This window comes from Sceloporus occidentalis, unplaced genomic scaffold (assembly GCF_023333645.1).
Source record: "Sceloporus occidentalis isolate IW3139 unplaced genomic scaffold, rSceOcc1.0.p SCAF_2, whole genome shotgun sequence".
Lineage (NCBI taxonomy): Eukaryota > Metazoa > Chordata > Lepidosauria > Squamata > Phrynosomatidae > Sceloporus > Sceloporus occidentalis.
The window spans coordinates 88,062,445-88,086,616 of record NW_028316982.1 but is presented as its reverse complement, the minus strand read 5'-3'; the positions used below and the strand labels follow the sequence as shown (position 1 = coordinate 88,086,616).

Sequence of the window (24,172 nt, the reverse complement as noted above, 5' to 3'; positions counted from 1 at the left end):
ACCTGAGAGAATACCTTTCTAGGAATTTCTAGGTCCTACAACAGAACTCTGTGGTCAACATCTGCCAGACCTTGATCATAGAATCACATTGCAGGACCTACAAATGCCTAGAGAAATGTTTCCTCTAGGAATCGTTAGGTCTCCCAGTGCAACTCTATGGTAAACTTCCAGCAGAATTTCTCTGGAGGACCTAGAGATTCCTTGGGAGAGAGTATATTAATCAAATCTTCAAACACTCCAATCCGCAAAAGCTAAATCTGCAAATGTAGAGGGATGAGTGTATATAAGACCTATTTGACTGGAACAGTTGTCACTGTCTAGAACAGTAAGTAGTTGGAAGCTGCTTAACCTTTCCCCTTGCTTTTCACCACTTAGTAGAGCAACCAGTGGGGAGCGTGTCACAGTTAGGAAAAACTGGCAAATAAAGAAAGGGTTAAACATCCTCCCTTTCACTCTTAACTTCTCCCCTTACAGTATCACCCAATGCTACCATTGTTTGTCTTGGTAAAGTGTCAGTTGCAGCCTGTTCAGATAATTTTTCTTCCTACTGAGCTCTAAAATGTTGCCAGAGAAGAAGCTTCACCATGAACTGGTTACTGGCGTTTCTTGCAGGCACCTCCCTTGCCACCTATTTCTAGAACATTTCCTGGGTGAAATCACACGTTTTTGAATGGGCTTCAGCCAGTTTAGCACTTGTATTCTGTTTTACAATAGCAACAGACTGTGTCATTTGTTTTTCCAGACTCTCCGCTATATGTTTAAATTTAAAATTGTGTCAAGCATCATCATATCATGAGAAAGCTGTGGGTGGAGTATACATTAATGAAATGGAACAAGGAAGGTATGATATTCTGTATCAAAATACATGGTTGTGCTTTGGGTACTTGCATGATTACCGTATATACTTGACTATAACTTGACCTCATGTATAAGTTGAGGGCAAGTTTTGGGGCCAAAATTATGGTTTTTGCTACGACCCGTGGATAAGTTGAGGGTAAAACCTAGGGGCATTTAGCAAAGGATCTAAAGGATGAAGCAAAGCAAAACAATGTCAAAGAACCTGCAAAATTCCAGCAGACATAATTATTTGTGTACATTCTTAAGGCTGGATGGATGAGAGAATAGAGGGGGTCAGTGCTTCCAGGACAGATTATACTCTTGTTTTTTACCAAGAGATGGTTTCTTCTTTTAAATAAGAATTAAGCTACAGTTCTTACATTCACCCATGGATAAGTCGACTCAGGTTTTTCGGTTCAATTTTTGACCTAAATTTCTAGACCTATACATGAATATATACAGTAATTATGTGCCACAGTATAAAGCAGTAATTCAGTAGAGATGCCAGCCAGAGATGCTGGCGAAACGTCAGGAAGAAACTCTTCTAGAACATGGTCACATAGCCCAAAAAACCCACAAAAACAATGGCCTGTTACAGACTGCCCAAATAAAGCTGCTTCAGGTCTCTTTGGAGGTATGCTATTTAAATGACGCATGGGTCCTAAGAGTCCGGAGGTCACGCCAAAGCCACATTCCATTCCTAAGCACTGGAGTGCAGCTTTGGTGCAGCCTCCGGATTCTTAGGATGCATGCATCATTTAAATAGTATACCTCCAAAGAAACCCGAAGCAGCTTTATTTGGGCAGTCTGTAACAGGCCAATGGATGCCAGCCATGAAAGCCTTCGACTTCACAAACCACAGAAACCATTTACATGCAGCCCTTTTAACACCACCAACAACAAAATTTTTGAAATCCAACCAATTACCTCTTTAGCAGAGAAAGGAACAAACTGAATCCTGAAAGAATGAGCAAATTGTGACTTTTTTGAAAAAAAGTGATTGATGGATGCAGCCCAAAGTATCCCATCAGAAAGAGAAGCTGAAAGTCCAGCCACCAGGGTGTGTAGCCAGCTTCCTTTCCATTTGCATAATCTGCCAAGATAGATTGCAGTTGTAAACTTTATAATGGTTTGTTGCTCTTTGAAGTAAGAGTAACCATTAGAGTGTCATGCTTGAATGAGACTTCAGTATCTACACCCAGATACTTAGATACCAGTATGAAATGAAGCTGGACTAGACAGCTCCAGGTGAAGAGATTTATTTACAAGTGCTCAGGAGATGCTAGATACAGAGACAGGAACTGTACAAACAGATAAAGTTCCTTTCAAACTCACAATAGCTCTCACCAACTACTGAAATCCACACACTGCAGCCCACAATTGTTTACATTAAGACACAGCCTTAAATATCCTTGACTGATGCACATGCCATAAGCCAATTCCTCACTGTGCTGAGTCACACACATACACAAGTGCAGTACTAAATCCACCTTTTGGTATCTGGGCTCAAGAACATTTATCTACATGTCCTGGCCTTGTCATGCACAACACAAACACACATGATGACTTTGCAGTTCTACAGATGTTAATTTTCACTGCCAATATGGCTCACATAGAGTACAGTCAGCCCTCAGTATCCACTATTTTTTTTTATCCACAGTTTGAAAACATATATGTAAATTCCACAAGCAAATCTTGTTTTTACCATCTTATATAAGGGACACCATTTCACTATGCCATTGTATGTAATAAGACTTGAGCATTCACGGATTTTGGTATCCACGGGGGGTCCTGGAACCAAACACCAGCGGATACCAAAGACATACTGTACAATGATCTTATACAAAACTTAGAACACAAGTTCTTAGTAAAGTTGTTAATATTTACTAGAAAACAGTTTAATCTTTCCTTTTCCCCGCTTCAGGTTCAGGCAAGAAATTGCATTTAAAAAAGAGAATGCCCTAAAAGAGCATCAAAAGGAATCCAAATTATTTGGTTCTACAAAGCAATGCGATGGGGATCAGATTAAAAAAAGACTAACTGCAAAAGACAAGGTAATTTCCAGCTGTTTTACATTTACTGAGTGGTGATAACCCATTTCAAAACCTTTTACTACCTTTCAACTCTTTGTTGCTTTTAGAAACAACTTTTGTTAGAAGCCTGCTGTGTAATAAGTGAGCTGTGGCTTACAAACACACATTGGTTTTGTCTCCTGTATTTAGAACCTGAAACAATTTGTTATTTTATGCACAGTCTGCATTCGAATTGACAGTCTGTGCAATGCTTACAAAATACTGAATGTTTTTTAAAAGAAGAGTAATTTCTAGGCTAAAATATTTTACAGATTTTGGAACTAAATCCCATTACTGAAAAAGAATTAAGTGGGCTCTCTTTCCCCTACTTGTGGATAGACAAAGCTGAAGTCTTACTTCGACTGAGTTTATATCAACCAGCAAGACTACTGCTTTCAGAAGCACACCAAGCAGCTCAGGTAACTCATTCAAACTTTGTCTCCAAAAGGTCATAGGTTACTTCTCAGTACAGTATGGAGAAGAGCGAGCCTCTGCTCGTGTTTAAAGCCTTTTTGTTGATTATGTATCACTTCAGGGTCCTAGTGGGTTGAGAGTTGATAAATAAATACCATGAATGTATGAGCATGCACTGGGCCCAAAGATGCCAAGTGCTATTCCACATCTAGCCCTCAAGAGAAAACAGCTTCTGTGCATCACTCTGATCTAGCAGTCACATAGTTAGGAGAGGCCTTTCATTTTTTTCTGAAAGACTTGCCCAGATTTTACATTTATATGTTTTGAACAATATGTTTTTTAAAAAGCTGCTTGCAAAGCGACTGGTGCCAGGGGGAGGCATGTTCCACCCACTGTCCACTCTCTGACCTTTATCCCTCCCTCTGAACTTGACCCAGTCACGATCGGTGACATGTTCACATTTGCCAGCACCCTGGAAGAAGCGGGTTTTCTGAAATGAAACGGGGAAAACCCCACTTTTGGAAAACCCGCTCTGAAGAGGTTTTGCCCCAGATTGGGTGTGCAAAACCCCGATACAGATGGGAACTACCTACTTTTAATCTGGTTTGGGAATTGGGGTAAAAGATAGTTTGAATGATCCCAGTGTTAGATATAACTAACGTAAGCCCCATTAATTTTGATGAATCTGCTTTAAATAAGACTTAAGTCTGAATCCAGTCCTCTTTTTTTTACCATTTTTGACCAAGTCCAATGTTTTTACAGATGTCTAAACCTTCAATATTACCAAGGTGTTGGTTATACAATGAGACATACTGCATTTAGATTGTAAATATTAGCACAAGCGTTCAAGTTATATATTTTAACATTTGAAATGTCTTTTTCTAGGAAATGAATGATCTGTGTACTGTATCACAGTGCCTCTATCTTCTGGCTGTGCTAGCTAACTTGGAAAAAAACCATGGACAAGCAAAAGCTCTGCTTGAAAAGGCACAATTGATTGGAGGAAATGAGAGGTTTTGGCACAATAGCACTTTGTGCCTCACAGATGCAATTGTAGGGGAAGTCAGGGAAGGAAAGGAAAAAATGGTAAGAAAGTAACCTGGCAATTTCTCTCTAAAAACAGAATATTAAATATGGGTCAGTTTATTTGGCCTAAATACTCACAAGGCACCAGATCCTGTCTGATCTTAGAAACTAAGCAGGGTCTAGCCTGGTTAGTACTTGAATAGGAGACTGCCAATACCTAGTGCAGTAGGCTATATTTTAAAGGAAGAAATGGGCAAACCACTTCTGAGTATTCCTTGTCTAAGAAAACCTTATGAAAATCATGGGATCACCATAGGTCAACAGGTGACTTGGAGACAAATATGCATAGTTCAGTTTAGAGAACTGTACTAACTGACCTTTTTATCCAGCCTATTTGTATATAGTTTTCCCATCTATAGTAGATTTCTGCTTTTAATTATAAACTTTATGTTTCAAAATCCAGCTTTAAATAGCATTTGTAATACTATCAAAATGTAAACTATAATGAAATTGTTGAGATTCTGAGCTAGAAATTTCCTTTTTCTAGCAACTGGTCAATCAACATTAAAGACTATTCTTCACCATTTTGCTGGTTTAAAGTTCTTATTATCAGAGAGACAATATTTCAGAGGACACAATGTTTTCAGTGTAGAGAGTAATAATATCCTTTTGTAGTTAACATTTAATCAGGTGTTACTCATGTCTACCCTGAGGAGTCACATAACATTTAGCAAAACAGTATTTTTGCCTCACAGATTGTGTATTATATATATATATATATATATATATATATATATATATATATTGCTGAGAAATTGAATTAATTTGTTATTAATTCTGTTTTCTCATAATTTCAGGCCTGCCATTTTTTGCAAAAAAATGTAAACATTTTAAGACCATTATTGGTACAGAGACCTAACAGAGAATCTGAGCTGGGTATTATAATTGCACACCTTGAGGCCAGGTAAATACATTTTAAAGTTATGTTAATATTTGTTTTTGTTAACTAATTAGCACTATCTTCTTATATGTGTCTACTCAGATTCAGTAGATGGATTCAGTAGAACCTAAGGGTGAAACAGCCCTTTGAGGTGGTTTCCCCGCAGCTTGGGGGCGTGTTGTTTAGACACTCCCAAGCAGCCATGAGGCTGCTGTGAAGCCTCCTAACTGTTTACATGGTGGCAGTTTTTGGAGCTTCGGCAGTGCAGCATTTAGATGCCACTTGCCCCAGGTGCACCAAAAAGCTACCACCACAGCAGAAGAGCCAGCTTTTTGCTGGGTTGGAGATGTGGTGTGCGGTTGCTGTGGCCCCGACTCAGCGATCAAAGGAGCGGTGTGACACCGCTCCTTTGAGGCAGTCTGTTTCACCCCTCAGTTAAGAAAGATGCCCTAACTCACCAGGTTGGCTGAGGGTCATCTGGATTGAGACGAGGCAACCTGAAGCTGTGTTGAATCCAAACCCATACCAGTGAAGGAATATTGGAAGTTATTTTGGATTACCTGGTCTTGATGTAACTTTGTGATGACACAGCGACTGTGTCCCTATGTCTATGAAGATCAGCCAATATTAGGGGATGATTGTGCTGTTGTGTGCCTTCAAGTCATTTCCAAATTCCAAATCCCTAGAGGGGATTGTTTCCCTTCTCTTAAGACAGTACAGTAAGCAGAAGGCCAGTTCAGAGCACATACCTTTTGAATGTTGAGTGAGTAGTACAGTATATAGGATTGCAATTTGGGGCAACTTATTTAAGCATAACTCTCATTGAATTCATTGAGACTTTAATTTGGCACATGTGTACATAGGATAATGTCAGGGATGATGGGAGTTGTAGCTCTTCACCTCTGGCTCTAACTCACCACCTTGTTATGCAGCAGAGCTGACCAGCTTTGGTCAGTGGTTAATGCTTTTCTTCCAAGCAGCAGAGTTTCAGAGAATAGGCTGAAGACCCTGACAAACTCTCCAAGCCTTCTCACTCTTCTTCCTCAGATGTCTCCAAACTTCTCCAGGATTCTGCTGGCTTTTGTATCTTCACTCAAGACACCAGACAACTCAGGAGTCTTATATAAAAGATCTACTTTATTCTACTATATACAAATACTATATGCCCTACAAAATCACCATCTCCAATACTCCACAATATCTCCAAAACACTCCAACTACCCAACAAAAAACATTGGCAAACATTGCAATTATTATAGCCATTGCTAATCACCACCCACTAGTCAGTTTCCACCCAGTGGGTGTGTACATTCATTTTGATTGGTTCACATAGTTCAACCCACACTTAAGACCAACCCAAGTATTTCATCATTTTACCTTGTACACTTAATGAATCTCAGGTGTTTCCAATTGTACATTCTATAATTCTGTCCTTGACATTCAAGACTTCTAAATTATATTAGCTTTTTCACCTGTGTAGCTTCTTAATTGCTCTTGCTTAGTCATTGTGACTTTCACATACATATTTTATTTCTATTACTGTATGTCCCATGTTGCATTTTCCTTAACAGATAATACTGTCATTTTGTAAATCCACAGAAGTTTCTTCAGGTTTTTTTTTTAAAAAGCAAAAGTTGTCTTTTATAGATGAATGCAAAACATAACCTTTTAAATGCTAATACCACCTTTTATAGATAAATATAATATGGGAGCTTTCCTATCAGTCATAAAAATGTTTTTTTTTTTTAAAGTATAATAGTACAACATACTTGATCAAATATTGGGACATATTCCCCAAGTTCTGTTATTACCCTCTTCTACACAGGAGAGCCTATATTCAGATAGAGTTTGCTAAAGATTTCATCAGTGGTAGCCGGCATGCAACTGAGTTAGAAACAATGTGTCTGGAACCTTATGATAAATTAATTCGCATAGAGAAGGACTTCCTTTCTTATGGATATAAAGATTATAGTGCTGAAGCTTTGATGGCTTGTGCAAATATTCACAGGTAAGGTGACAACAGTTCCTGAATAGTTATTTTAATGTAAATAGTCCAAGATGCCAATTACTGATTTCTTCGCTAGTTTGTAGCAGTTTCCCCCTGCTTTCAGGACAAACAGATGTACCTGGTTCCACATTTGGAAAGATTTATTTATTTTAAATGAGAATAAATAAAGAGTACATGATCAGAGGTTGTATAACATGAGACAGGAAATAGTGACATAATTTTTAGTAATATCTTGAATTATTTTAGTCTTGATTATCAAAATAACTTAATACATGGTACATTTTCAAAATGTCTTGTTACTTTTTTCTTTTTTATAATTGTGTCAAACAAGATGAAAATGTTCCCAAAAGTATCCCATCCTCCACTGAAGGGGCATTCATGATATCATTATGTACTAAGTGCCTTTTTTGCATGAAGTTCTGTATTTTTTTAACAGGATGCTAGGTAAACATACAACATACACTGCAGACAAACAGCGTCATTACCTAGATGCATACAGACTAGCTCAACAAGCAGTAGCACAAATGGAAGAGCTTTTTCGACATGTTAATAATATGCTTCCAACTAATGAGGTAAGATAATAATAATAATAATAATAATAATAATAATATGATTTATTTATATACCGCCCAATCCCTGGGAATCCGAGTGGTTTACAACAGAGGAGATAATAGACTGTTCCTTGCCCTCAGGCTTACAATCTAAAAGACACGACACAAAAGGAGAAGGGAATGGAGGGGAGGGGATCAGGTCCAGCAGTCCTTCTTTCCTTCTAAGGCCTGGACCAAGGCAGATGGACTGGAGGGAGGGCTCTTCTTCTTCAGGCTAGCCCTGATGGAGCTGGGCCAGCCTGGTCAACCCCCTCATGGGCCGAAAGATGAGTTAAGGAGGGAGGAGCCTCTTTCTTCAGGCTAGCCCTGATGGAGCTGGGCCAGCCTATTCTCTCCCTCATAGGCCGAAAGATGACAGTTAAGGAGGGAGGAGACTCTTTCTTCAGGCTAGCCCTGGTGGAGCTGGGCCAGCCTATTCTCTCCCTCATAAGCTGAAAGATGACAGTTATTAAATGGTATGTTTGTTCACAACATCCAAAATGTGGAAACTGCCCCTGTTGGCTGGGTCTCAAAATTCTGGTGGATATTTGAAAATACAAAGAATCTGGAGACTCATTAGGAGACACTATCAGCAACCACTTCTGCATCTCTTTCAATATAAATATCTGCTGGTTAGATGATAAAGTGTGGAGAGTCCCTTCTAAATGTCAACAGACTTCATATTTTCTAATTATTGCAAATATTTATTTTAAAAATTAATAAATGTGTACCTGAAAAACTGTCTATTTCCTTCTTCTCATTCCATTTTAGAGCAGTATTTTCTACTATATAAGGGCATACAGAGGCAAAAATAGCACATCAGTGGCTGAGAGCCCTGGTGGCGCAGTGGTTAAATGCCTGTACTGCAGCCATTCACTCAAAACCACAAGGTTGCGAGTTCAAGACCAGCAAAAGGGCCCAAGCTCAACTCAGGCTTGCATCCTTCCGAGGTCGCTAAAATGAGTACCCAGACTGTTGGGGGCAAATTAGCTTACTTGCTAATTAGCTTACTTGCTGTCCACCACTATGATCTTTGGAATAGTGGTATATAAATAAAACAAATTAATTAATTAATTATCCATGATACATTTTCCTAGACATCTACTGTAGTCCTATGAACCTCAGTCTGATTTGATCTTAACTGTTTGGCTTCTATTTACATTTTTAAAAAACTTTCAGACAAGAAATATTAACACACCACTGATGAGAAAACTTGCTAACATGAAGTTGATCTTCGTAGAAATAATTGTGGATGTTTTTGTCCTTACCAATATTGAGAAAAAAAAGAAAGAGGCCAGAGCAGAACAAATTGAGCAAATCATTGAGGACTTTGTCAGGTTTACTCCTGATGCTGCTTCTGTTGAACAGGTTTGTGTTCAAGTGTACTTGATTTGTTTTACAAAAACATTTTATATACTTTTGATTTTGAAACTGGAAGCAAGATACTGGTAAGTATATATTATGCAAAAACTAATGGCCTGAATCCATCTGTAGGTATTTGCAATCAGACTAGCAGAAATGTATTTCTCTTTCTTATCGCCTGCCCCATGGCTGTTTCTCCATGCTTCACAGAAATTGGAGAGCCCTCCATAATAGGTTAAGTTGAAGGAGGAGTGTGTCCACTATGCCACAATATATCAAACCCAGTGCTTTATGTAACTCTGATTGCTAATCTAGGTGCTATATTTCACATTGCTTACAAGGTATTGCAGTAATTAAACTACTGCAATGTGCTGTTTGTGGGGCTGCCCTTCATAAGGCATTTTGAAGCTATAGCCAGTGCAAAGTATAGCAACTAGACTATTGTCTGTTGTGTGATTTAGGAACCACATATCACCAGTCTTAGATCTTTTGCACTGGCTTCCATTTACTTCTGAGCTCACTTCAAAGTACTAGTTGTGACCTACAAAAGCCTAAACAACTTAACGTCATGATATCTAAAACCACATTCTTTGCCCTATTTTAGCTTGGGGAGACACCATTTCTAAAACAAGAAGTGAACCAAAAATGACTTCCACGTCACTTGCTACTGTAAAAAAGGCCTCCCCTGGACCTAAAACAAATCCGGAAGGGAACTAAAAATGTGACAAAAATGCCCCCCACAACACCTAGAAGGCATTGGGGTGTTTAAGACCATACACTTTTGAAATATTTTTTTGACAAGTGTCCCTCCATAGTTTCCTTGGAGAGGGTGCTCAACATTGCAGTAGCCCATTCCTAGTTTCTATATAAGCTGTAAGGATTGTTTTGATGAATTGTTTTAATATTATATCCATTTGCTAACATTTCAAGAACTATTTTTAATAGGATACCAAGTTTCAATTTCAAAAATTTAGTGAAGGCGATGGTTTTGCAGCTACTCATGAAAATCCCCTGGATCCTAACAGTTATTCTAGTTACTAATAAACTGCCAGAAATTCATTTGGTGACAACCTTTTTAAAAAGCAATGTCTTCAGGTCAGGATATGGAGTGGAGACTGCCATGGTCTCCTTGGTTGATGATCTCCGTCTGTGCATTGACAGGGGAAGCGTGGCCCTGTTGGTGCTCTTGGACCTCTCAGCGGCCTTCGATACGATAGACCATGGTATACTTCTGGAGTGCCTGAGGGAATTGGGAATCGGAGGCACTGCTCTGCAGTGGTTCCAGTCCTATCTCTTGGGCAGGTTCCAGATGGTGTCGCTTGGCAACAGTTGTTCAGCCAAGAGGGAGCTCAAATCGGGCATCCTTCAAGGCGCGATACTGTTGCCAATGCTATTCAACATTTACATGAAGTTGCTGGGTGAGATCATCCGGAGACATGGGGCGGGGTGTTATCAGTACGCTGATGACACCCAAATTTGTTTCTCCATGTCTCTGACTGCTTCGATGACCAAGGAAGGCATCTCCCCTCTGAATGACTGCCTGAAGTCAGTAATGGATTGGATGAGGGAAAATAGACTTAAATTGAATCCAAATAAAATGGAGGTACTCGCTTTAGGCAATCCCAATCCAAGTATGGTGATAAGCTCTCCAGTTCTGGATGGGGTCACACTTCCCCTAAAGGACTGTGTCTGTAGCTTGGGGGTGCTCCTGCAGTGGTAAGGCTTCAGCTGTCATCCCAGGGGATGCAACAGCCAGGAACACCCATTATCAGCTTTGGCTGATTCGCCAGCTACGACCCTTCCTGGAACGCGAAAACCTACATTCACTGGTAATCTCTTGTCTCGATTTCTGCAATGCGCTCTACATGGGGCAACCCTCGTGCCACATTTGGAAGCTGCAATTGGTTCAAAATATGGCAGCCAGATTGGTGACAGGGAGTTCCAAATTTGATTCTATTACACCTATCGTAAAATCCCTACACTGGCATCCCATTAGCCTCCGGGCACAGTATAAGGTGTTGGTTATTACCTATAAGGCCCTGCATGGCTTAGGCCCAGCTTACCTGAGGGAATGCCTCCTCCCATACAATCCTTACTGCACTCTCAGATCCTCTAGGAAGAACCTACTGCAGTTAGAGAGAACTAGACTGAAGATGACTTCCCAGAGGACGTTCTCTGTTGCCATTCCAAAAATCTGGAATGACCTGCCGTATGAGTTCCGCCATCTAACATCTTTGGAGGCCTTTAAGAAGGCAATAAAAACAGATCTCTTCAGGCAGGCCTTCCCAATCTGATCTCCTCAGAATTTTCACTCTCCGTTGGTTTAGCTGTACCCACCGGACTTTGATGTCATTTTATTTTGTTAACCATTTTATTGGGAATTGTTTTTAATGGTATTTTAAGGTGGGAGGGAGATTGTGGAACTAGGATCTAATATGCCCTGTTATGCTTTTATCTATTTTATCTCATGTTGGATTTTATTGTTTATGTTTGTTGTTACCCGCCTCAATCCAATACTGGGAGAGGTGGGATACAAATAATAATAATAATAATAATAATAATAATAATAATAATAATTGTTATTGTTATTGTTATTTATGTCCTTCATAATTTTTCTGTTTTCCAGGAAATTTTAAACCACTGATTTTATGTTTTCTGGATTCTAACAGGCATGGATAACACTTGGTCATACAATTGGTCATAATGCCCAGGCTCAGCTCACAAGCCTACAGAGTCTTTACATAGGCTGTCCTGATATCAAAGCTAAATACCTCTATCTCACAGGGAGGAGTATGCATTTACTTGCTGATCAGTCAAACCCTTTACCTTCAGATATTCTGTGGTGTGAAAGTGCAGTGGTAAGGCATACACTTACAAAATGTAAATAGAACTGTAAATGTTTTAGTAAACTGTGAATGCATATGATTGTACTGCTTCAGATTAATCTTGTTAGCTCCCTTGAGCTCCTCTCCTAGGGAAAAGTGTGGTATAGGTATACAAAATAAGAAAGTGCTGGCCTGTGGAAAGATGCTGTTCAGGATTCTTGCAAGTCCATTTTCCCTCCCTACCCTAACATTTATGAGGTTTTTTTTCTCCAGTAAGCATTCAACAGGTGGCAGGCATTGAACTCGGCCCTTATGGAGGTGTATTTTCAGAGAGGTCAAATTGCCTGCTTATGATAGCTTTTCAAAAATTAATTGTTCGTGTTTCTTTGCTTGTTTTTTTTAATTATTATTTTTACTTCTGTAAAACTCAGAGTTTCCATTAGTTTTCAAATTCCTCCCTCTTATGCATGGGTGGTGGTACCATTTTTTCAGTATAACAACAGTAATCTGCTTCTGAAGACTGGCATTAGCAGAACTTGTAAATTTCCTTTTTTGGACTACATCTCCCAGCACCCACCAGCCAACATAGCCAGCAGCCATTCTGAATGGAGGATTCTGAGAACTGTAGTCCAAAAAGGTACGTTTCCAAGTTCTAGAAAGGATTTGTGTTAATGTGAGGCATGTAAGAAAGAGTAGGATATATAAACATTTTCCTTTTTGAGACCAGGGGCCCAGTCACACTACACAATTATAGCACTGTTATTCCACTTTATCTGCCATAGTTCCATTCTTTGGAATCCTGGAATTGGCCGTGTAAGAAGGTGTATTTAAAATTCTCAGAGCACTCTAGTGCCTCACCAGACTACAAATCCCAGGATTCCATAGGATGGAACCATGAGAGTTAAAGTGGAATGATAACAGTATAATTGTATAGCAGTAATTTGTCCCTAGGCAAAAGAAATCTCTTACAGTTGTGGGTTCTATCCTCTAATAGGACGGGTCTTCTGTAGTGACCCCATTCACCCCAAAACAGGGTGGGGGGGTGGAATTAACATTGTGAGAGGGAGTTTCCTTATCAGCACCAAAGCCAGCACAGCCTCAGAACAGCTGCATTTCTGTTTACAATTATTCTTGAGGCCTCTCTATGAAAGTACAGAAAACTCGAGCAAGGTACAATAATGTTCTGAAGCATGTAAATGTGAGCTTTTAAAGTAAGCAGAGAAACTTTTGCTCTCAGTATAATCCTCTATCTTTTACCAACACCTTGGCTCTTGACATACCCAAACGGCCTTTAGAATGCTATCCTCCACTGTTGTCTGAAGGTGGCAGGCCCGTCCTCCCCACTGGATGTTCAGATATCTATATAAAGTACTAGTTTGACATACTTAGATAAAGGAAGCATTTGTTTGTTTTGACATCTTGACCTATCTTCTTAGCACTGGGCTGCATGCCTTTTCAAGATGTTCATCAGCTATTGACAGTGCCTTATCTATCTATCTATCTATCTATCTATCTATCTATTTCTACTGGACAGGAGGAAGTTAAAACTATATGTGAAAAATCTCCCTCTCCAGAAGCAGAAGCAAAATGTGATGAAGAGGAAACTCCAACTCCTCGGTTACAACTTACTAAAAAACAGCTTGAGCAATACCAGAAGAAAGCAGCTGAATTAAAGGTATATGATGTGATAGAATTTTCCATTTAACCTGCTAAATAGTAATTTTAAAAAGCTGAAACATGAAAACATTTTTTTCATGTACTTCCCCCCCCCCTTTTTTTTTTCCTATTAAAAAGACAATCCTTCCCCATTTTTCATTTGTTTATCATGTCACTTGCTGAATTTGTATTTCAAAATGAGTTGAAAATCAGAGCAGGATTTGCTATTTCCCAGACATTTTGAGAAGGCACTCCTTTTGTGGAAAAACAGTGGCGGGGGGAGGCAGACCAGCACCAGCAGCTCCTAATATCACTGTACTGTCAGTGCAGTTTTCCCTTGGTTGCTGGGAAGCAGGCCACATCTTTAAGCCTCCTACAAGGCACACATTTTCCTTTTGGAGATGAGTCTATTATATCAGGCATCAGAGCAGAGAGGCACAGTTCAAAGTCTGAAATCTCTAGATATTCCTAGCATTCGGAGTGCCTTATAGATTTTTTGAGGTGAGCAGCAAGCTGCTTATTCCTCACTATAAACATTTTTTTCATTAAAAACTTTTACCAGATTAAAGGCCATGTCTGACTTGCTTCTGTATAACTTCATGATGCAACCCTTTGTAGTCCCCAAAATTTGTTCCCAGAGCTTCCCAGCAAGTGATTGTCAGTTCTGGAAGCAGCCACAGAATCCATCAGAAGAACACCTTTGTCTCCTTATCAGAATCCTTTACTTTCCAGAAAGTCATAAACTGATATAAGTTTGAAATGTATATATGCAGTTCAAGTAATATTGAATTGAACAGCTTTTTATTTTTGCTACATAGAGGAGACAGATGCGGACCCAGAAATACCTGTTTCAGTCAACAGAGGTTTTGTTGCAATGCATTAACGTTGCAATTAATAACAACATGCTTGATACTGTGGCTGCTGCTAGTTTGGAAATGGTTGAATGCTTTGGACGACTTGACCCAGTTTCAGCAAGCCAGTTTTTAGCCCTATATCAGGTAAAGCAACTGATATGTCATACTCCTTGTTAGAACAATAATCAGTTAAATTTATGTAAATGGTATTAAGAAACTATAAATAGAGATTATTATGTTCTTGAATGAAGTTCATTACTTTTACTTAATGCTGGCAATTGCTATGCAATCATTATATTTGAGTATGTAACAAACACCATTAAATCTGGCACAAAACTAATGTTAACAATTATTTAACAATGATAGGGTGATTGAGGGCATACCATGAACTCATATGCTACTCCTGCCTTTATCCTTGCATATCCTCTTCTTTTAACATTAGCCTGCCTTTTTTCTACAGTGCCCTAAGCATGGATAATGGTAACTATGATAAGCTTTAATCAGGATTTGTAGATGCCTTTTGATGTTGTTAACTACTCTCGAGTCAAAGTCGACTCATGGTGACCCTAAGGATGAGACAACTCCAAGTCACCCTGTCCTCTACTGCTCTGCTCAGTTCCTACAGGCTCGGGCCTATGACCTCTTTAATTGTAGTCTTTCTTCTGCCCTCAACCTTTCCTACCATCATTGTCTTTTTCAGTGAATCACACCTTCTCATGTAGTACCAAAGTACAACAGTCTCAGTTTAGTCATCATGGCTTCCAGTATTAGCTCGAGCTTGATCTGTTCTAGAACCCATTTGTTTGTCTTCTGGACTGCCAGTGGTATCCTCAGCACTCTTCTCCAGCACCATATTTCAAATGAGTTTATTTTCTTTCTGTCAGCTTTCTTCTCTATTTAGCTCTCATATCCATACATAGTGATGAGGAACATGATGGCTTGGACAAGCCTCACTTTGGTGTTCAGATTTATATCTTTACACCTTACACTGACTAAAAGATAACCAAGGCCCGTTACAAACAGGCATAAAGTACGCACTCCGCGCGTACTAGGGTTAGAAAGGGGCATCCCTTCCGGACGCCCCTAACTCTAGTATGCACAGAGCGCGTACAAAATGGCAGTGCCCTGTACAGATGGGCGTCGCCATTTTGACATCGCGGACACTTGGCGTCTGCACGTCATGCAGTGCTAATGACGCTGCGAGTGTGCCATTAGTACCGCAACAAGAAGCGCCATTTTGGCGCTTCTTTTTTGCGGTGCCGGGGAGCCTCGCGGTTTGGTCGCTGGGGCTCCTCGGCGGCGCTAATGACGGCACCGGCAGACCGCCACTTTCAGGCAGTCTGTAATGCACCCATGATTCATGGTAACTGGTACATTGCATTTTCATCTGCACTACATATGGCTAACACTAATCTGGATTAGGGTTAGATGTTGGAGAGAGCTAGTTTTAGGTCCCAGTTCAGCCATAAAATTCACATGTTCGCTTTGAGGCAATCACTCTCTCCCTAGTTTATTACCTGAAGTTGTTTTATGGATAAAATACAGGGTGTGATTTATAATACTACAATCTCATTTTAAAAAAGAAGAGAAGAGGGAAACTGGAAAATGATAGCTGAGAAAATACACTTGTCATATTTTATTGTCAGAGCACTCTACTTTTCTGTCATTATAAATAATAGCAGTATAGCTTGTTTGGTATTTGCTTGATGTGACTTTTCAGTAGCCATCTGTTTTAAAAATTTTGCTAAACTAGAAGAATATTAAAATATTACAGAGTTGTTCAGCATCAATGATGATGAAAAAAATCCTGCTGTCAGCAACACTGAATACCCGCAGTTCACAACTGGCAGCGATGCTGCATCTGCAACATGATATAGAACAAAAAGGAGATAAAACAAGCAGTCTTCTGAGAAATGTAGAGCAGAGACTAGCAGCTATCTCAAAGGTAACTAAAACTGTTGAAAATTGAAACCTGTTTTCACATATTTGTGGTCCTTAGCCAAACTGGAACTGATTTGGAGGCGTATATGAAGGTATATTTTCTCTTTGCACAAGTTATGTTTAAATAGCTCCATATAAAAAGGAGGATTGTTTCTATACATTTTTTGTTTTTGTACAAACGCTCCAATGCCTATTTGATCAACTCACAAACAAGTTAAAACTATTGCAAATTCCAGCCATTTGAGAATCTGCTTAGCATAGGAAATAGCACACCAGCAATTGTGTCATTCATATTGCACAATATTCTTATAAATTATGAATCACTCAAATTACAGTGGGCCCTTCTTATCCACTGGGAATTAGTTCCAGGACCTCACCTCCCAGTGGATTCCAAAATCCGTGGATGCTCAAGTCCCATTATATACAGTGGCACAGTAAAATGGTGTTCCTAATATGACATGGCAGAATCAAGGTTTGCTTTTTGGAATTTATATTTTTCAAAATATTTCCAATCCATGAATGGTTGAATCCATCGATAAGGAATCCATGGACATGGAGGGTTGACTGCATTTTACTAAACATTTATAAATAACTTTTTAATCATTGAACTTTTTGATGAAAATATTGAAGCTTTGTTATTTAAGATAATATGTGTTTTTTTGTTTTTGTTTTTGTTTTTGTGTGTGTTTTTTTGCGTAGGCATGGGGAAATCTCTGCATTTCTGTACAACACTTTAATATCATGAATGAATTACCACCAAACTTTCATATAGTGATTCTCCAGCATTCAGAAGACAGGTTAATATAATAATTTTCTTTTAAAGTTGTATATTACTGCTGTGGTTGAGAAGTAGAATTTAGCCATGATTAGCTCTAGTTATACTTGGTTGTCTTATCACTGTAATTATTTTAGTAATTCAGCAGATGAATTAGAACAATCTCTATCCCTGCTGTGGTCTAAGTAAAACAAAACCCACCTGTTTGTTCTGTTCCAAACTATTTTTGTCCCTGTAGATTATGAGTTCCATGATTGTGTATGTATATTTTTATGTTCTTTACACTCATCTGCAGGAAATTCTACAACCCCTATACTAACAGTTTTATGGCTATCTTTTGCCATTCTGGTTCTTTGCCATGTTTAGAAAATGGGTTGTAGCAAGGTGCATTGGCAGTTGAGTATTTTGAAGGTATAATGATACTTATTGGATGATTATAGTGATTGTGGTAATATTTAAGGAAGTCCTCAACTTGTCTTCCAGATTTCTCCCATCCCCTGAATGTAATTTTGAAAAACTGCCTTCATTTCAATTTTCTTTCCGAAGCTTGAAGGTGTTTCCAATATTTCTAACAGGTTGAAATAAGCTGTAGGTACCACATTAACTCTGCTTTACTACTATATCTCGATTCCAGTCCCTTCCTGTGTTTACTAAGTCTAGATTCTTTGCCTTTCTCCCAGAAATGCTCCTTTTAACCCAAGAAAAACTAGGAAAGGAGAAGTAAGAATCTGTTGTACCCAAATGTTTTTTTATGTGTTTGAATACTGCAGTCATTTTAATTACTCACTTTGTATGTATTTGCATAATTTTTCAGTTATATTTCTAAGCATGTCAGACTAGGATGCCATAAAGAATTATCTGTAGAAAATAAACAATTAGCTTTTATTGTTTCTGTCAATAGATCACTCCTGTATGGTGCCATACTTGAGAAAGTAAAACCAGCAAACCCAAAGGAGCAAAGGGAACAGAAGGAAAAGGGTGGTCAACAAAAAGAAAAGGGTGGTCAGCAAAAGGAAAAGGGTGGACATCACAAGGAAAAGAGTGGACAACAAAAAGGGAAAGCCATTCAACCAATCTGTAAGTGAAAATATAACTGTGTTGCTCTCTTCAGCTGTGTTGGATATTCTTACATAAATATTTTGTTTATGAGTCCTACTACATGGCAAATTGCTCAAAATATGCCTTTTCCTCCAGGATTTTTACTCACTAATTGGCCATGGATTCGGCAGCATTTTTAAATGTACATTCTTAACTGAAACAGAGTTCCCAGCCAGTTAGAGATCATTTCATGAGTATAATGAAGTTATGATGATACATGTCCCATCAGATATGCAAAACCAAATTAGAGTGAGGAGAATGATCCTTACTTTTTTCTCCCCTTCCTGACTCTAATTATTTTCTAGACAAGGAAGTTACTTTTCATTGTAGCCCAAAGCTTCATCCCAAAAATATAGATCTTTTATCTGTGTTTTAGTTTTTAGGATAAACAGTTCTCACACTGTAGAAATTAATCCATCTGATTCTTGGGATGGCAGGTGGAGCAGTGCACTACCTTTGGGTTTTACCCCACGCAGCAACCACAAGGCAGGAGTCAACATTGTTTTCCATTTATTCTGTTAGACTACTCTCCCTTTCTCCGTTGGTTTTTTTTAACCTGCCCTACCAACAGGACATGGGCAATCCTTCTCTGATAGATTCTGAAATAAATAGATAGTAAAATAGACAAAATGGAAGACGGTGAGAAGGACAATAATAAGACCGGAGAAAATCATAACCAAAACAGAGCATCATCAGAACTGGAGAAAGAGGGACTCCAAGAAAAGGTTTTTAATAACCAAATCCATCCAGATGACCACTGCCCAACAAGTCTTTGTAGAGGGAAGAAATGAACAACTAAAGAAAATATGAGGACAGAAAAATTCAAAACAATGCCGGGAAAGAGACCAGGTGGACGCACCACTCAAAACCTGAGGAAAATGTACAAAAACCTCTAATGAAAGTGAAATGAGCATGGAAAAATGCAAAACAATGCCAGGAAAGAGACTGGGTGGACTCACAGCTCAAAGCCTGAGGGAAAAAAGTACAAAACCACTCAAAGTCAGCAAAGAAAAAGCAGGTAGTTGAGACTGCCACACAGTATGGGTCCAAATATCTTAAGTGTACCTGAGAAAAACGCAGCAGTAGTGGTGGTTTCTCCAGATTCGGAATGCAGTGAGTAGAAGCCCCATCCGCCATTTTGACGAGGCAGAGTCTGCCAAGAGGGGCAGAGTTAAGACTGGGCAGAGAATGGCAGAAACAGGCATATCTCTACTGTCACTAGCTGTGGCTGCAAGAGAGAGCAGGAAAGCAATATAAAATAGCTTCTCAGACAAGTTCAATGAGCAAATTTAAGATAATTGAATCAATACAGGGTGATATAGCACTGGGATAGCATGAGACATGAGCGGGTTCTTTTTGCTGCTCAAGGGAGCCGCATGGTTTGTCTGCTGCAGCTCCCTCGCACAGGGCGCCCTTTTTGGGTGGTCTGTATCCCGCCATAGTTCCACATGAGGCCAACACAACATTGAAGGAAGTAGATGGAAGAAGATGAAGGAAGTAGATGAAAGAAGGGCTGTTTCAGCACTTGGGAATGCTCATGAGGCATCAGCCAAGGCAATACAGACTTCCATAGCTGCATCAATGTTTGCACAGGTAGCAGTACTGTGGATTCAAGAGATAAGAAACGCAAATGATTTCAGTGTAACATTGTTAAATAAAGCACTAGAAAGGATGTGCTAAGTGAGTATATGGCAGATGCCAGCCATGATTCTGCAGCAGGCCAAATCTTCATCCCAAAAATACAGATCCTTTAGCTGTGCTTTAGTCTTTCGGATAAATAGTTCTCACACTTTGGAAATTAATCCATTTGAATTCCTTGTATTGATGTTTAATCTACACAGTGGAGAATTAAAGGCATGCCAACCCATTCCCATGCTTCAGGCATCACTCATGAGTACACTAACTAGCATACCACAATATCACCTGCCATATAAGTTGCAGTGACTACTATAATCATTCATTCCTCTTTGTAACTAGAATCTTTCTGGGTGTGTGTGTAACACAGATATGGCTATGAAAAATAAAGATGCAGCATGTTTTTCTTTTTGAAATGTCAGTGCATTTAATATGTCTATATTTTACTCAACACCAGTGCAGGCTAAAATTGTGCGCTCCACTGTGGATTCTGATACCTTCTTGAATTTGTTGGAGAGGGTAAGATTTTTCAAAGAGGAGAGGATGGAAAGCCTTCTGGATGAAGTTTTGTCTCCAGATAAAACTTTGCAAGATGAAGGATTTCGAAAATGGCAAGAAGCAGATGCAGTAAGAATTTTTTTAAAAAAAAATTGTAGATAACTAATTACTGAGATAATTTATTAATGAGATTCTTCATATTCATTCTATTTTTAAATAAAAACAACTATAGATTAACATTCAATAATTACTCTTTCTTTTATGAGATGGCCTGTATGTGTGCTGCATACATTGGGCCAAATCCATTTGCTAGTCTCAACTAGAGTAAACCCATTTTAACTAACGGGACGTGGGTACTGGTTAAAGCCTTATGTAAGTGGGTTTTGAGAACAGCACTACTTCTGTAAAAATAAAGGTTTCCCTTGGACATGAATGTCTAGTCGTAGCCGACTGTAGACAGCGGTGCTCATCTCCATTACTAAGACTAAGAGCCACCACTGTCTGTCTCCAGTGGTCATGTAATTTTAAAATTGGATATATCAGATATGTTACTAATTTACCATCATTAATCTGTTTTAATTTGACTGCTGTGTTGCCCTTTCATTGTTACTTTTAAGCCTCTGTAATTATTTTTTAGTAAAAAAAAAGTTGTTTAATTTCATTTTAGAGTATAGAAGAGGAAGATGAACAACGTTTTACATCAGAATTCCAAGCTATCTTGAAAGATATGGAAGAATATCTCAAACCTATATTGTCACAGTTTAATTTTACTGAACTAAGGTGATTTTTTAAAATGTCATATTCTCCAGATTATATTCAAATAAGCTTTTGTATGTATAAACTATTATGTTCTTGACTTCAGAATATTAGTGCTGAAGACTAAGAGTCCAAACAGACAGGCCAAAATAAAGCTGCTTCAGGTCACTTTGGAGGTATGCTGTTTAAATGACACACGCATCTTAAGAGGCCGGAAGCTGCGCCAAAGCCGCGCTCCAGTCCTTAGGACTGGAGCGTGGCTTTGGCATAGCTTCCGACCTCTTAGGACACATGCAGCGTTTAAACAGCATACCTCCAAAGTGACCCGAAGCAGCTTTATTTTGGTCTATCTGTTCAGGCCCTAAATTATGATTGCTAGGTCAATATAGTTTTTCCTGTGAAGCAATGGTCCTTTGAATAGTTTTTTGTGGGTTTTTCGGGCTATGTGGTCATGTTCTAGAAAAGTTTCTTCCTGACGTTTCGCCAGCATCTGTGGCTGGCATCTTCAGAGAATGCTTGCCTGGAAAGGAGTTGTGTGTGTGTGTGTGTGTGTGTGTGTGTGTGTATACTGTGTGACTTGGAAAGGCAGGAGTGATTTGCATGTGTATTGTTCTGTTGCTAATGGCAGGCCTCAGGGTGGGAAGGTATGCAAAGAGGATTAGTGTCTGCTTGATTAATGCTCATTGTCCTTTGAATGTTCTACTATCCACTTTTGACATGCCACAGATCCAGAACAACAAACTACCTCTTTAACCCATTTCATTTCACATTTCTACATTTATCACAACTTCAAAAAACTATCTTTGATGCTGAGAAATGAGGCTTGATGAAACTGGTAAAAGAATTGCCAGAAAGAATGAACAGCATAGCATATATGAACACTCCTTTAGATCACATCAATATCTCAAACTGATTTCCTTCAGATTTTTTTGCACTACATGTTTTTCTAAATTATCAACAAAGAGTATTACTTTCCACATATAAGGGTGGATTCATGCTACACAGCCCTGTATCACTAAATTGTACTTTACCTGCCATGGCAACATCCCATGGAATTCTTGGATATGCAGTTTTGTTGTCTGGTGATTCGAACCCTGCTCTTCCAAACCGGTAGTCCAGTACTCAAACCACTACACCACACTGGCTCTCCCATGTAGTTTAAGCAAGAGAGTTCTATTGCTTTACCAAATACAAAACCCAGGATGCTATACAAAGTTGCCATGGCAATTAAAATGGAATAAAGCACTATAATTGCTTAGCTTGAATGCCCCCATCTGTACAGAATTCACTGTCATTCACAGCCTCAGAAAAAATTCTGATATTAACCAAAGTAACTGACAAAGCAGATAGACGAATAGGCGGCTACAAACAGGAAGTTGGGAACAGTTCACCAATGCTATATTTTATAGGATGCTACAAGAGAATTGTGTAATCTCATGAAGGGATTTCTCACAGATATGGAGAAATAAACCTGCACAGATACTGAAGCACCTTCACCAGGATATTTCAACTACTTCAGAGATATACAAGCAATTGTGAGCAGCTCAGTTTTCCAGCAGTGGACGTATCACAGTACAGTAATGAAACCTTAACAATAGCCCTAGTTGGGTCCACTCAGCAGTACTGTGTTCATTCAAAGTGGTAACAAAATAGAGGGAAGCAAGAATCTTCTCAGTGGATGTGCTTGCTTGCATTCTCTTCTCTGTAGCAGCCCATGAACAGGGCTACAAACAACTCCCTTACATCAAATACATTAGACTCATTAGATCAATGGCAATCATAGCAGATCTGTGCTAAGACAAAATGGATTTTTCTGTGCACAATAAACCCCTATGGGTGCAGCAGCTGCTCTATGAATCAAATGAATGACTCAAAATTAATCAAATTTTGCTGGATAAATCAAGATGTAAATATCCATTTCAATTAGTATTCTTTAAGAATTTGGTCCTTTATACTATCTTTTATGATCTAAGTTTTGTCTCCTCAGGAGCCCAAGTCCAGCAGTCTCACCAGCTGACTCAGGAAAAGGAAAACGTGACTCAGGAAAATCTAAAACAGGTGACTCAGGAAAAACCAGAAAAGGTAGTCCAGGAAAAACTAAAGCTGATGATTCAGGAAAAGCCAAAGTAAATGAGGCAGGGAAAACAAAAACTAAAAATAAGGAGAAAAATACTGCAGCTCAAGGTATATCTAAAGATTTAAAATATATTTGCAGTGTTAAATTAGCTGACAAAATTATCTACTTGCTATACAGTTTGTTGCAAAATTTTACGTTTCATAGGTTATATATACATTGTTTACCACTTGAACATGAGCAACCTCAGGTTTATTATAGTGCGCCAGCATCATACGTGGGCATCTTTTGCGCTGTTTTCGGCTTATGCTGAAAGCTGTGTGATGGGGTTGCAATGGTACACATGCACATCATACACGAGCCCCATTATTTTCAACGAGGCTCAAGCATACGTGCTATTTGCCTTATGCGAAGGGGTCCAGAACTGATCCCCGTGTAAGACAAGGGCATAGTATCCTCCCTTTTCCCCTCCTTTCTGTGAGAAGGGAAAAGAAGATTCTAGCATTTCAGCTTACACAGGCATTGTTAAAGTACAACCATGGGGTGGACATATGGAACCATGCACAATTCCCTCCACCCCAGCCACCTCCAACCTCTCTTTGGGGCAAAACATTGTCCTAATGAAGTGCCTTCTGGACACTTTGGAGGCATGCTGATTAGGTGATGCACACCTCCGAAGCGTCTGGAAGCTGCGTCGAGTATTATCCTGGCTTCTTTTTGCTCCCATCCAAAGGACTGGTACTCAGCCTCAGCATGTCTTCTGGCCACTTGGGAGGCATGCATCATCTAATTGGCATGATTCCAAAGTGCT

The 24,172-nt window shown here is 39.2% G+C and overlaps 1 protein-coding gene across 2 annotated transcripts in view; it reads left to right on the top strand.

The window, feature by feature from the left end:
• CFAP46 (cilia and flagella associated protein 46) overlaps positions 1-24,172 on the top strand; it is a 131,864-nt gene that overhangs the window by 88,460 nt on the left and 19,232 nt on the right. Inside the window, exons 35-51 of one of the 2 annotated variants that reach the window (XM_089510221.1) lie at positions 743-841; positions 2,762-2,891; positions 3,182-3,328; positions 4,209-4,409; positions 5,207-5,313; positions 7,115-7,297; positions 7,734-7,869; positions 9,067-9,255; positions 11,919-12,107; positions 13,609-13,749; positions 14,549-14,728; positions 16,359-16,529; positions 17,225-17,322; positions 18,202-18,377; positions 20,491-20,660; positions 21,199-21,311; positions 23,275-23,345. In XM_089510221.1, the coding sequence (XP_089366347.1) occupies positions 743-841; positions 2,762-2,891; positions 3,182-3,328; positions 4,209-4,409; positions 5,207-5,313; positions 7,115-7,297; positions 7,734-7,869; positions 9,067-9,255; positions 11,919-12,107; positions 13,609-13,749; positions 14,549-14,728; positions 16,359-16,529; positions 17,225-17,322; positions 18,202-18,377; positions 20,491-20,660; positions 21,199-21,311; positions 23,275-23,345 (2,501 nt within the window). Of the gene's footprint in view, positions 1-742; positions 842-2,761; positions 2,892-3,181; positions 3,329-4,208; positions 4,410-5,206; positions 5,314-7,114; positions 7,298-7,733; positions 7,870-9,066; positions 9,256-11,918; positions 12,108-13,608; positions 13,750-14,548; positions 14,729-16,358; positions 16,530-17,224; positions 17,323-18,201; positions 18,378-20,490; positions 20,661-21,198; positions 21,312-23,274; positions 23,472-24,172 lie in introns of both variants that reach the window. The other variant, XM_089510220.1, reaches the window with a different exon arrangement.